Source organism: Channa argus, chromosome 19, assembly GCF_033026475.1.
Source record: "Channa argus isolate prfri chromosome 19, Channa argus male v1.0, whole genome shotgun sequence".
Taxonomy (NCBI): domain Eukaryota; kingdom Metazoa; phylum Chordata; class Actinopteri; order Anabantiformes; family Channidae; genus Channa; species Channa argus.
In genome coordinates this window covers 15,019,049-15,033,784 of record NC_090215.1, presented here as the reverse complement: position 1 = coordinate 15,033,784, position 14,736 = coordinate 15,019,049, and the positions used below count along the sequence as shown (strand labels likewise).

The following is a 14,736-nucleotide window of genomic DNA, read 5'->3' as shown; positions in this document are numbered from 1 at the left end:
CTTTTTCTCACTTTTCCTCAACAGATATCGTAAGATGGGGAACCTACTGAAAGTTTTGACGTGCACAGATCTGGAACAGGAGCCCAATTTTTTCCTTGATTTTGAAAGTGAGTTCTTTTTCAAGTAATTGCTCCCTCTCCTCTGATATTGATCAGAGGAATATATCACCATAGCATTATCAACTCCAGAGCTCTTCAGTGTTTTCACCCCCACTTATCTTTTACACTGAGTTCCTCCCAGCGGCAAAAGGAAATCAAATCTGGCACTAGAGCTTCTGCACTTTTCCGTCAACCTGCTTCTTCCACACTGGAGTGGGTGCAGAATATCAATCAGGGCAAAGCTGCACCAGAACCCCCCCAGTCCACAAATTTAAAGCAGTGAAGTTCAGCTTCTGTGTAGCCTAAGGCCCTTCAACATGGCCTGAACCTGAACTGTAGTATTCTCACACTTGGCAAACCCAGAGAGTCAGTCATACCTTTAGAGAAAACAGTGGTTCATAGAGCTCAGACTGTTTCTAGGTGATTTTTTTTTTTTTTTTTTTTTTTTTTTTATATTAAAAGAACATCACAGTTTGATATCAAACAAATATATTTTATGCAACAATGCTCCATATTGTAATGTTTTCTATGAATTTACCATTTTCCCATTATTGGATTGTGGATTTTTGTTTGTTTGTTTTTTTCGGGAATACCATTAACCTTTCTAGCCAAGCATAAATGATGATTTCAAATAGAAATACATTGTGCTCTATAGTAAAAAGACTAAGCTGTAGCTGCTATTTCCTATTTCTTCTGCATGGCAGGAGGGTGTTATAGTCTTCACACTTGGCAAGGTGTTCTTGCTTCAGGTGGTGAATAAGGTTCACAGTGTTGCGATTCTTCATTGCCACTTCTCTCAAGGCAAAATAAAATCTCTGGAACTTAACAATCTCTCTACCCAGAGCTGTTACAGAGGAGGGTGCACAACCTTTTTTATTTTTTTTATCTCCCCTCATCTTGCTCCATTTCCCTCCTTTCAGCCTGGAAAGTGGGTGGTATCAAAACTAAATTGAAAGCATCAGAAAGACATGATTATTTCAGTGAATTTTCATTTACATAATTGAAAGCTGGATAGTAAACTTTCTATCTTATCAGAATATTTATATCCTTCAGAGCTCTGCCTTTACTCCACGTTGAATATGGATTAGATACTAATCAGATTTGTCTTGTTGACCTTGTTGTTTTTGTCCCCTGCAGATGCCCAGCCCACAGAGGCAGAGAGAGAGGTGTGGGATCAGGTGGACGTGGTGCTGAAGGACGCGAAAAGCATCCTGGACGAGCTGCAGGCATACAAGGGAGCAGGGCAGGAGATCAGAGAGGTAAGCCTGCTATAAATCTCCACCTCTGACTGACAGCACAGAGAGCTGCACCAGAGCTACGGTTGGAGCGTGTACTGTGTCCCGCTGCGAAGAAAAGCATGGAAAAGACTGCAGATCACAATCTGCAATGCTGCATTTAAATATATAAGCATCTCACTGTTGGTTTCACACTGACCATGAGTAAATAGCAGTGGCTTTGTCAACAGTAGTGGTCGTGATGGGGTTTTGTAGCCTCCGAAAACACTTTATTAAATTTTAATGGCAAATTCACGAGCACAATCTGCTTCATATGGAAGAAAATGAACTTTACTGACAGTAACAGCTACAAAGTTTTTTTTGTTTTTATTACTTCTTAAAATGCCGTTGGCTGTTATGATAGTGGCGGCTAGTATAGGCAAGACCTGCAAGCCTGCAGTGAAGATGAGGGGTGGGTTACAGAGACCTGGTAATTTTTTCACATATCCAGTTATACTTGTTATACATTCAGAAAGTGTACCATTAGATATGAGTCACTATACAGATCTTTTGGTTATCTAAATATAATAATAGTTAAATTATATGAAAACATGACTGGAAAAAAAAACATTTTGTCAAACTGTGTTTTCTCATCATTCCAGGCAATCCAGAATCCAAGTGATGAGGCATTACAGGAGCAGGCATGGGCAGCAGTTGTTCCACTAGTTGGGAAACTGAAGAAGTTCTATGAGTTCTCCCAAAGATTAGGTATGTGTCTGTACAGGAACACTGGAATGTAGGCCAGGAAATATCCCTGATGCCCCCCCCCCCCCCAAGACCCACACAAAGTGGAACAAGCTCAGGTGTCCTGTGAGAGATCCCAGTGTGCAATGGCTCAAGCAGTCAATAACTGTAGTATATTTTAATGGTATTTTTAGTACGACTAAAGGGCCTGAAGCACGAGAGCTGATGTCCTTTGTGCAAAAGGTCTTTTATGTTGGCCTCAAATAGACACGGTCTAAATTATTTGCATATATTGACTGCTGAGATGCAAAAGTCAACACTGGCACGTACCGTGCACTCTGGCCTTATATAAGGCCACTCTGAAAATCTCCACAGTCACGGATTTCAAAACCTGCTGCTTGCAGTGACCTTTGTGGAGCAAGGAGCTATAGCTTGGTTAATAAGCATAGATACAGGCTAGGTGATGGGGGGAGTAGGCTCAATGCTCCCTCATCTTCTTATGACCCTGAGGCTGAGGGCGTCAGGCGGAGCCATCCGTGTCTCGATGTCCTCAACGCTGTATTTCCTGTGGCAGTGGAGAAGGTAGTCAATGGAAGCAATGGGTGGCGGCAGTCTGGTGATGGCTGTTATGTAATAAAGTAGGTCATCTCCCAACCTCGGCTACTGTTCGGTCTCACTGCCTTGACTTTATCGTGGCCCCTGAAGCCTAAAGTCAAGGCTGGCTGATAATCGTGAAGAAGTCTTTTACTACACGCTGGTCGAGCAATCTGTGGACACCCCACTTAGGATAGATGGATATTTTGGAGAGATGATTATGGATTTAAACATGTTTTACTTATAACAATGAATAAAGTGAGTCCTACTATTGTCTGACCAAAAATCAGAAACCCTAAATATTCACTTTTCCATTGGCTTTGTATACGAAACAATGGGGCAGATTTATCTTTTCAAGGCTTAAAGGCTCTCAGTGCAGTTCAAGCTGATGTCTTCCTAGCACTTGTCTGGCAAATATTCACTTTGATGGATTATAAGACAATAGCTGCAAAATATTACAGTTGAGATGCAGAAATCAATGTTTGACATTTTTCACTCAATAACAGACACATTAAAATGATCAATTATTGTGTTATTGGTGATTTAGCTTGAGTTATTGCTAGTTTTCTGTGAGTAGCAGTAAAAAGGTTTTTGCTTCATTATGAATTCATCTTTTTTTTTTTTTTTTTTTAATAATTGTTAGCTGTGCACATAACATGAAGGGGTGGATTCCCCTGGCTCAAATTAGAAACTACTAAAAGCTTAATTTGATTATTTCTGACAGAAGAATATACATTTTCTAGTCAACAGATCTACATAGAATAATGTTTGATTTCTGAAAGTAGGATTTTTATTTATTTTTATTATTTGGAGACACAGATTTAAATCTGACTCAGTCTTTGCAGTCTTAGTTTGTTGGGTCTAGACTAAAGTCTCTCTATCCTCTGACCCTCCCCTCTCTGTGAGTAAAGCTCCTACATGCTCGCCTCCTCTGCCGTGACCTGATGAGATCAGACATCTCCCACCGCTCTGCCCCACCTCTCTCAGACTTCCCAAGAGCGGCTCATTTTGGGGGGGCTTGAAAGAAGCTACGTCTTAACTTCTGTTTGTAGAGTAGAGAGTTAAAAAAAAACAAAACAAAAGCACTACTAAGGCCATTTTTAATCAGCCGCTTCACTGCAAACGCTGGCCCAAGCAGATGGGAGTCATTACTGAATGTCAAACGTGCTCAGTTTACTGCACTGCCAATGATCTGTCTGTCTGTCTGTCTTCTAAAAGTCACCTCATGATTATCTTAAGCGGAGAACTGTCTGAATCGGCCTGTTTCTGGGTTATGTTGACATGCTCATCGCTATATGTAATCAACAAGAACTGTATAATACACTTTGAATAGAATATTTCAAGTGCTCATTTTGAAGCACACAGCTTATTGCATCAGATGTTGAGTTCGTCTGGGTTATGTCATTATTGAAGCGTCTAGACTGAATTCTAAGCAGCCTGCATCTATAAATAAAATCTGCCTCTGGGCTTTAAAGGTTTTCTGTTCTGTTTTTCTCTTTCTTCAAATCTTGCTGTTTATACAAGACATGCTTGTTTAATATTATTACTTCCTATGAAGTTGTTGACTGCATTTTACTTGCTCTTTTCCTCATTTTCTCCTTGTGCATACTTAATAATCATGTCTATGGGTATGCTGTGTCAAGGCATGCGCACGCTTTGTATTCACTTACTGTCAAAACAATGAGTGTAATGCTGGCTGAATTAACCCCCCCCCTCCCCAACTTCATGCCAATGAGATAATTAGTCCCATGTCTCATCTGCATCTGAGCAGGAAAGCCTCTCGGCCACCCCAGAACCCTCCCTCATCTCCCCCCAGACTGGCACTTGGCCCTGGGCATTTTGGGCACCACCACTGTGCCATTATCTGTCTGTGTCCTAATCGGGATGCTTCAGCTGGCTGACACACTGCACTGTTCACATATCTAACTGTCATCATCCACTTTAGGAGCTGCTCTCATATACAGTACAATGTTTAGCACACGTGCAGTAGAACAGGGTCCCTCCTCTGCTGCTTTTTTCTTACTTTGTTTTACTCTTTTAAGCTTTTTTGTACACATTTGTCCTTATCTGAATTGAGGGTGTTGTCTCTATCTAATTTGCACACAAGTGTGGCATTTTGATTTGTAGAAACATATCTGTGAATACATGTTACATCTGGACTTTGCTAAGATGAATTCTGTTTGTGAAGTTCAGATTGACTGGTGTGGTGTGTTCCTTTCATCACACTGGCTAGAGAATTGCTAGATGCATTTTTACTAATATATTTTGTGTCGTGGCTGCAACTATTGACAATTTCATAATGTTGTTTTCCCTATTTCAGTTTTTCTACATTTCATTCTGTATTAAACGAACAATATAAACCTCGAGGTTGAAAAATGGACAGCCATAGCACACAAGCACATGCAGTTATATAAATGTTTGGTTTACAAAATGTATGAAAAGATCTTTAAAAATTTTGAATTGTCATAGACTAAATAAACAATAAGTTCATTCATCATTTCTTTATGCTTTATGCAGTATTTCCTTGTTGGTATGACCTTTGCTTGTAGCGCTGATACTTGTTCACAGTTGTGAAGTGGCTTCTGAAAAGATCATTCAGCAACACTGACCGATGCCCTGGAGGAGTTTAACACAAGTGTCTTGCTTCAAGGACTTTATCCCACTTGTTTCACGTTGATAAAAGCTCAGTGAATGTTCAGTACGGGCTGTGTTTTTTTTTTTTTTTGGTTCTGTCTGCTAGTAGTGCTGCTCCTCCTAACACAGAAAACTTTTTGTGTTTCACAGAGGCTGCGCTGCACAGCCTCCTGGGAGCTCTGACCAGCTTGACTTACAACGACCCCACTCAGCACCTGGAGCGGGAGCAGGCGCTGGCCAAGCAGTTCGCTGAGATCCTGCACTTCACTCTGCGCTTTGATGAGCTTAAAGTAAGACACTCATTTCTCCAGCGTGCCCCAAATGTCACCTTCTACATTTTAAACTCATAGTTTAGATGTTTCTTTAAATGCTGCTCTTTCCTCCTGTAATACTAACCAGCCCTTTGACTTCTGAAGACTGCTGATGCTGCTGAATTGATTTTTGCTCTGCACAGTTTTAAACTGCAGCCAGTGAGCACATGCTTAGCATTTAATTTGTTTCCTGACACTGCGTTGCGGTTTATAAAACAGTGGATGTCAGGGGAATGGCTAACAAGGGTTATTGTGGGGAAAGAGGTATACAAATTGCACTTGTCCTGAGCTGATTTCTGAATTATAAACGCTGCGGGGAGGAAGCCTATCCAGCTTAAATTCAGGCACAAACTGCCAACCAAATTAAGACGCGGTATCAACAGTGGGTATTACTTAAACACCCATTTTCAAAAACATACCAGTGTGAGCACTCATCTGGTCAGACAGTGGGTGAACTGGTTTCCCTCCACCCTGGTTTCTTAGATACAAAACCTTAAAAAACCCACCCCGGCACCCTGAGGCGATTTGCTGCGATGTCCCAATTAGTGCCCACTAGCCGGGCTGGCAAGATAAAAACATGAAGGTAGGGGGTGCAAGGTGGCATGCCAGACCTATTCATCAATCTTTCACACCCGTGCATGGGCTTCTGACCTAGTTAAAGTGTCTGTGCGACGTGCGGCCCCTCCCTAGCGAAGCAGCCTGTCTCTCCTGTTGGACACAGTGGACACAGTCTGAGCACCAGTCTATTGTAGCAGGATTAGCATGCTGCCAGTGCAGCTCTGACTGTGACAGGCTCTTCAGGAATGAAGATAATTAGCCCCACGATGAGCTCTCACTAGTGTTGACGTTTGAAAGAAGCTCTCTGGTTGGTTAGTTTCTACTTGAAGGCGTCAGTTTGGCTTCACTCTAAAACCAGATTATTCGTATTTGTAGGAAGTGGTGTCAAAAAAGTGAACTGACTTCTATGGCTTTTATTGGAGGTTTTCAGTGTAAATAACACGTGGGACACATGCCTCCGTTCTCTCTATGCTTCCCTCTCCTTAATGAGAGGCTTTCTACCTTTTTCTCAGTTGTATCCAAGCACATTTGGACCTTAACTGGAGACTAGCCAAACATTTTCTGACATGATGAGTGCAGACGTGGATGATAAGAGGGGATGAGTGTCAGAGGATCCAAATCCAGTTCAGCAAATAAAATTGTAATTGTATCGGTGTTCTTTTTATGTCATTTCTCCCCCAAAGCTACATTTCTGCCTTGTTGGCTAAACCATTGTCATGATGACGGTGCCTTTGATCCAGAACTAGATGTCTTGCTGTGGGCTGTTCTTCTTACAAGCATACAGAGAAATTCTCTCTCTCTCTCTTTATTAAGACACATTTCTGTGTTGTTTTTTTTCTTTCAGATGACAAATCCTGCCATCCAGAATGACTTCAGCTACTATAGAAGAACCTTAAGCCGCATGCGGATCAACAATGTACCGGTGAGAACATAATGTGTTCTTTCTTGGTGTTAAAGTTAACAAAAATGCAACTTGATGAATGAGTCATTCGACTTAATAAACGCAGAAGTATCGCCCAGTCATGCCGTGATCTCATGTCTGAGGTGTTTCAGCATCTCTCAGCTTGACTTTCACTGCGTTAGTGTCCATGTCAGCAGCAGCATCAGAAGCAGGTAGCTGATCCGGCATCTACTACTAGTAACTAGTTTCGTTCTTATTACATTTCCACGTAACATTTTGAGATCATTACCAGAATGACTTGGATCTGGTTAGTTTTTTTTTTTGTGTGTGTGAACAAACCAAATCGGTTATTTTTTTTTATTTTAAATCAGATCTGGGCAACTTTTATATGTGGTCTTAGGTCCAATTAAAATTTTGATATATTTCATTTTTGTATGCATGCACAGAAGCAGCAACATGTAGTTTTCTTATCAAAAACAACAAATAACCTAAACTGTTTTGCCTAAAAGCAGCAGCTGATCTTAGACCATTCATAGGAAGTTTTCTGCTATAACTGAACATTTGTTTTTATAAAATTCACAGACCCATTCATGGTCCACTATTAGGCCCACCAGATATACATTTTTATTTAGTGGCTGCAAAGACATCTTAAAGGGAGTTGGTGCAGGAAATTGTGAGATTTTAGGCTTGTGATTTTAGGTATGTGTGCAGGATGAACTAAAACTGCTCTTAGTTTTGACCTGTCTGACAGGAGGATTTATCCTGCAAACTAGGATATGCCATTAGGCAAATGGGCGCAGACAAGTTGTCGTTAGGACCTGTCATTGCTGAAAGATGCTCAGGCCGCCGTCTTTCCTCGTAGCTCGGTCTTGCGCAGCAGCAGCATTTTAGTCACCACTCAGGCGACTGAATCATTCAGACATCTGAGATGAAACGCATCCGTCTGCGCGGTAAACAGTCTTTGAGCTCATATGTCATTGTTGGTTAAAACATGAATTGGTTTGAAATTTCGGGGAGATTATTTATTTTCTGTCAGTGTCCTCTTATAAAAAAAATTCAGGGAATGTTCTTATTATTAAGATAAGCAGACAAAATTAGAACAGGCTGACACGTTGTTCTTTGCTGTCCACTATCATCAGATACTCAAGATGAGTGATGTGGAGCATGATGCCAAACAAAATCCATCCATATTCGCTTTTATGAATATGCTTTTTATATATTGTCATTTTACAATCCTCTTAGTACAGGACAACACACACCACATATTTTTTTAAAGTGGTGTTTGGATATCAGTCTAATTTAACAGATACTGTAGCGTTAATACTCAAATGTACAAATTCAGCTCTCCACACAGACTGAAGACACATTCACATAGAAAGCTGGTCTGTATTCCTTATTGTTACTGTGGACTTTGCATCATTTTGAACAAAAACTGCTAAGAAATGTATTGAGTCTGTTTTATCAGAAACTTAGGTGAGTGATTATATTAACTTATTGAAATCATTGGAAATGTCATAAACTGTAAATGCCATTCAAAACGTTTTTTGATGTGTGTCAAATTTATTATAATGTGGGGAGATGAATTTTAAGCAAATCCCCTCCTTCTGATCATACAGAGAATTTTAATTGATTTCTGCTCTATTTAGTTTAGAGGCCTCTCATAATTTTTTGTAATTTGATAAAGGCGACTACCTGAAGCACTGGACCGATCCTAGTGAAGTGTGGCACATGTTGAAGTGTTTCTTGTATGCTTAGTGTGTCCCACCGTGTTTGCTGGTGTTCTTTCACCAGTATGATTAGGAAAGAAGATTCTAAATTTAACTTGATAGACACAATAGAAGCCAGGGCAGAGCTGTGTAGATTGAATGAATGATCACTTTAGCACTTTATCTGGTGGGGAATTGGTGGTAAAATTCCACTGAAAGTTGAGTTCTGTAGCTGACCTTTGACTGGAATGCATGCAGCAAGAAAATTATGATTATTGTACTATATTACAAACTTGATACATCAATTTCAGGCTGAGGGTGAAAATGAAGTCAACAACGAGCTGGCCAATCGGATATCTCTGTTTTATGCTGATGCCACGCCCATGCTGAAGACTTTAAGTGATGGCACCACAAAGTTTGTATCAGAGGTGAGACTGACAGGAAAATCCTTGACTCTTTTTTGTAGTTGCACTACATGAAAGCATCCTCTCAGTTTTTTTTGCACTTGTTACAGAACAAGAATCTTCCCATCGAGAACACGACAGACTGTTTAAGCACAATGGCAATGGTGTGTAAAGTCATGCTGGAAACTCCGTAAGTGACTCTTTGCGTTGTCAGAGCTCCTTTTCGTCTCCTTTGTTACATTACTGCATCTAACCTGCGCTTCCTGTCCTGCAGGGAGTACCGCAGCCGGTTCACGAGCGATGATACAGTGTCATTCTGTCTTCGGGTCATGGTTGGAGTCATCATCCTGTACGACTATGTCCATCCTGTAGGAGCTTTCGCCAAGTCGTCCAAAATCGACGTGAGTAAAGCCACATTCATTCCATCGTCCCACGTCACAGCGTGTTCTACAGCTAACAGGGTTTGTGGTCCACAGATGAAAGGCTGCATCAAAGTCCTCAAAGAACAGCCTCCGAACAGCGTAGACGGTCTCCTCAACGCTCTCAGGTGAGCTCATGCTGTGATCCAATTGTGTTTTTTTCCTCAACAGCTCAGTGAGTGACTGTGACTGTGGCTCACCAGTTGTGGTTTTCACTGAAAAAGAGATGGCTGCTCACGCTGTGAGTTGGATGATATTGGTGCCTGTTCATGAGCGGGCAACAGACCTCTCGGTTTATTTCACTTCCCTCCAGCGCAGTGACTCACACTCCACGGGGATTTGATCAGCTGTGAGCCCTCTGTGCTAAATTCGTGTTGGGTGTCGAAGCCTCTCCAGAAAAGCGGATTACATCTGACATCTCATCTCCTCACAGTCTCCCAGTTTTGTCCCTGGCTGGCCTGACGCTCACAGCTGCTCGAGCTGACAGAGGCCTTTTCTGTAGCGACCTCACATCTGTATCTCTGCCTTGGTAGCTGGGCCTAAGGCACGCCAGCGCTTCCCGGTCACATGCGGTCATCTGTTTGTAAAAGCCGCCAGATTTTCTTCCAGTGAACACATCTCTCATCTGACACGGGATGACTGAATAATGTGGTTTTTTACACTTTTGGAAAGTACATAACTGTATTTTACTTTTTACTTTTTTTCACTACATTTATCTGACAGCTATAGTAGTTGCTAGTTAATGTACTTTTCAGAAAAACCTATGTAAATTTAACACGCTGTTCCTCATCTTTTTGTCCTGTACAAACATTCATTTCAGATGTCCAACAATGTTCTTAAATCCAGGTTTTCAGGTGTCTTTCCATTTTGCAAACTTTTCCAAACCAACTACAGATCATTCAAATAAAACGTTTAAAGTTCAAATATCAAGCTTTTGTTTTTAGAAAAAAATAGAAAATGTTATAATGACCATGTGACGTTGCATTTCAAAACAAAAGTTGAACCAGATCCGACTTTTTTTCTAAACGAGGCTGTGGTTTATAATGCTGATTCCTGGGCACTGGTATAGGAATGGCGACAGCGTATTTCGTATGAGAGAACATGTTTGGGCATTCGTAAAGTTTAACGCATGTTTGTACTGAATATTACAGAATAAAATAAACTTTTCTTTTAAAAGTTGCGTGTTACATCATACTAATAGTATTGCTTTAAAAAACAATTTACAATTCCAATATTTTCCAAAATTGTTCAGCCCAAATGGAAAACAAAGGCTCTTTGGTCCCATGCAGTTTTACACCAACATTTAATTCCTAACTTCCAGTTATAATGACCTCAGATAACCGTCAGGGATTTCAAATATACAATGTCACAAGAAAAAGAACCGTTAGAAACTAAAAAGCACTTGCTGGCATTGAACTGGACACAAAGTTCCAAAACGCTTCTTGAGCCACCAGTATTCAACATTGTGATACTGTAGCAATACTGTATACTTGGATTTCACTGAACAGTTGTTCTTTTCTCGCACCTGCAGGTACACAACCAAACATCTGAATGATGAATCAACCAATAAGACTATCAAGAGCATGCTGCAGTAGGACTGAGCTGCTACAGCCACTTGCCTCACAACCTGCTGGGAGGAGATGCCACTCTCCTGACTAATGTCGGTGCACAGAATTGTTTTCTTTGGGGTTAGTTAGGTTTTTTTTGTTTGTTTTGTTTTGCTTTTTTTATTGTATTTTTTAATACAAAAAGAGCTGCAGCTCCACCCTCTTTTGTAATGCAAAATGCTACTGCCATTATGAACGTCTTTTTCTGTGCCAAAAAGATGTTGCTGTAATGTTTTTTGATAAAAGGCCATGCGACAGTGGCAGCTAATGAAAGCATGTGGGTCCTCCGGTGTTGATTAAAACAAATCGTTTGCCCTATATCAGGGAAGAGAGTTTGTTGACTTGAACATTTAAAAGAGAGATATATAGAGAAGTATATATTATTTTTGTTTGATTCGTTATTTAATATTACATCCTCTGCATGATGAAAATGATGACTTTTTCCTTCTATTTAAACAAAATGGTTCAGTTTCATTTGTCTGCTCTGTTGTGGATTATTAAATGTTTTGTTAATGAAATGGTACTTTGTGGAAGTGAGACTTAAGAGTACTGTTTTTATATATATATTTTTTTTATAGGTTTTAATTTGTGGATATGTCTTTTTATCATAGTTGTATTTTTCATTTGAAAACTTTAAACTGTGATGTGTGCAAAATCAAATTACAAATGGGAGGATGTACTGTAAAAGTATCAGTATGTTGTGGCTGCAGACAATAAAAGAAGGTTTTCTACAACTGTCAGGTATCATCCATCCTCTTGTATTGTTGTTGTCTGATAACTGAGAGGAAGTTCAGTTTTTGGGTTTTTTTTTCCTCTGCCCCTCATGTGAAAACTAGAAATGCATCTTCTCAAGCCCGACCACAAAATGGGGAGAGCGAGGAACGTTTAACACACACACACACACACACACACACACACACACACACACACACACACACACACACACACACACACACACACACACACACACACACACACACACACACACACACACACACACACACACACACACACACACACACACACACACACACACACACACTTTTTTGTAATTTTCTAAAATGATTGTATTTTCAAAACTCCTCATACAGTAACTGCCAACAATGTATTGCCTCTATTCTCTACTTTATAGCTTCTCCATTTCGAGTAAATCTTTGGACAAGTTTGTATCGTTTCTTCACTCCCCTGCGCTGTAACTGGGAGCGCAGAGCAGCCACGTTGGATTGAGTTCTGGGTTTGTGCGATTCATCCCATTTTCCAAGGTGAAAATCCAATTTCAGGGTGTGTTCCAGTGGAAAATTCCGAATGGGATTTTATGAATAACCCTAATTTTTGTTCTTATACTTGTAAATTCTTCTATGCGAGTTCATCCAGGGAAGCTGTTTCCAGGTGTTGTGCTAAGCTAAGCTAACAGTCTGCTAGCTCTTTACAACACTTAATTTACTAAAAACAGGAAAGTGATGTCAGTCTTTCAAACTGACCCCAAATGTAGATTTATTTATTTAAACGCTAACAATGAACAGCCAAGATTTACAGCTCAGGGCAGAATTTAGGATTTTTAACCTCATGAAAAATTATTTCTGTAAATAAACTTTATTGTTGAAAGTTTATTTACAGAAATAATTTTTTACTAATGGCAACTATCCATTTATACAACTGTCCATTTATACATGCATTGCTATATTCATTGAATATGGTTTTTATTTTTTTGGCTTTTATGACCACTCCATGTTTGCTGTAGTTAATGGCTCATTAAAAAACATTAGTACACGATGACAATGGCAAGGCCCTTTGATTTTTTTTGTATTTTTTTTATATATTATTATTTGAAAAGCTTTTCTGAATCCATTATTCCTTCTCTCCACATTAAAGGGTTTCTCCTTTAAACTCATCCTTCATTAAGGGAAAAAAAGAGCAATGAAAATGTCCTTTCAAATCATTTTCACTCTCCTACCCTTTCAGTTTTCCCTCTTTTCCGTCGTGCTTTAATCCTGAGAAGGGGTCTACCGTTGGGTGGGCACTGCAGCACAATCAGCAGCATGTTGGAGAACTTGGGGTCAAAGAGAAAAAAAACGGAGAGGCGGCAGAGTGTGGTTGGGTGTGTCCTCTGCAGCATCACTGCACTAACACATGGGAAAAGGAAGGAGAGTGGTGTGCTCATGGGTGGGCTTAAAGTCCTGGTTTGAGAGTGGTAAAATCTGGAGAGTACTGCATGTTCTGTGTGTTTCAGGTTCTTAAATGAATGAATGCTGTTCAAGCATAGTTGTAGAGCGTGCAGCACTTGCAAAAAAGCAGCCTGCTAGTGACTATGACATCTTTACAGTGACCCTCCCTGCAGGAGCTCTCACCCATCCTGCAGCATCACAGATATCAAGATGCATGAACTCTTTCTCTGCAAGAATGAAATGTTGATTTTCTTCATGGTGCAGTTTGAGCCTAAATACACGGACACAGCACTCAGTTGTAGTAGGTAAAGCATGGAACCGGGGGAGAGTTATAGCTTGCAGTATGGCAGAGAGAAGTTTTATTTGTTTATATTTGTGTCAGTGTGAGACAAAATATGCACATATGGTGTATTATTAATTGAATCTGTAGTGTTGTATATCTCCTGGGATGTTTAACGATATCACATCTAAGCTCAGTTTGGTGCAGATGCAGGACAGAAACAGCATACAAATGACCTGAAAAGGAGACCTGCAGTGATTTCCAGCCTAAAATATTTTAATGAGGCAACACTTTGGCCTTCAAGGTTTTTGTCAGGTAAATATTACATCAGGTGGGCATGTTCATTGCTGACAGAGAGCTTGACCTTGAATATCTATCTTTTGGTAGTGGTTGTCTTGGAAGTCATGATTCCTCTTTATTTTACTTTAAAATTGTGAATGAGCATTTAATCATTTTGGACAATGTGCATTTTCTAACCAGGAACTATCGCAGTGAAAAATCCTCCCATTTCAACACTTATTGACTTAATGTTTGAATTATTTGAGACATTGATGCAGGGTGTGTCATCCGAGCTTGTTCTAGTTTGTTGTGGAAGAATGTATTCAGTGGTGCATTTCAGTCAGAGCCTAAATGTGCTTTAATTTGTGTTTCTCTACAGTTAATACTGATATATGTATATTACCTTTTATACAGTGAATTAAGGGTTAAATCCAACAAAAAACATCTTTATATATGAGTAAATAGATGTGTTTCTCCTGCAGTAAACTCAGGTGTAAACATTGTACAGGTTAAGTAACATGAAATTGTTGAATTTCTATCATGCCACCGCTGTCACATTTGGTCTGAAGCTTCAGTCAGATATTTCATTGTAACAAGAAAAGTGAATTCAACAGAAAGATCTGATTTGTTTTGGCATCTGGTGCCTTTTTCTTGATTCCTTAACAGAATTATCTTTTTAATGTGTTCGGCCCCGATAAGCATTTATTTCTCTGCTCTCAAAGGATGTTTGCTCATGTTTGGTAATTTGATGATGATGGTGAGAATACAGTTGGTCTACAAATGCCTATAGCGTTCAAATGTATACAGACTATGATTCACTCA

General features: G+C 39.9%; 1 protein-coding gene across 1 annotated transcript in view; it reads left to right on the top strand.

The window, feature by feature from the left end:
• fam49bb (family with sequence similarity 49 member Bb) overlaps positions 1-11,924 on the top strand; it is a 28,388-nt gene extending 16,464 nt beyond the window's left edge. Inside the window, exons 3-12 of the mRNA XM_067485713.1 lie at positions 25-107; positions 1,236-1,357; positions 1,975-2,080; positions 5,435-5,574; positions 6,998-7,075; positions 9,072-9,188; positions 9,275-9,354; positions 9,439-9,565; positions 9,641-9,711; positions 11,115-11,924. Of these exons, the coding sequence (XP_067341814.1) occupies positions 35-107; positions 1,236-1,357; positions 1,975-2,080; positions 5,435-5,574; positions 6,998-7,075; positions 9,072-9,188; positions 9,275-9,354; positions 9,439-9,565; positions 9,641-9,711; positions 11,115-11,178 (978 nt within the window). The 5' untranslated portion in view covers positions 25-34 and the 3' untranslated portion in view covers positions 11,179-11,924. The remainder of the gene's footprint in view (positions 1-24; positions 108-1,235; positions 1,358-1,974; positions 2,081-5,434; positions 5,575-6,997; positions 7,076-9,071; positions 9,189-9,274; positions 9,355-9,438; positions 9,566-9,640; positions 9,712-11,114) is intronic.
• Positions 11,925-14,736: the final 2,812 nt, after the last annotated feature.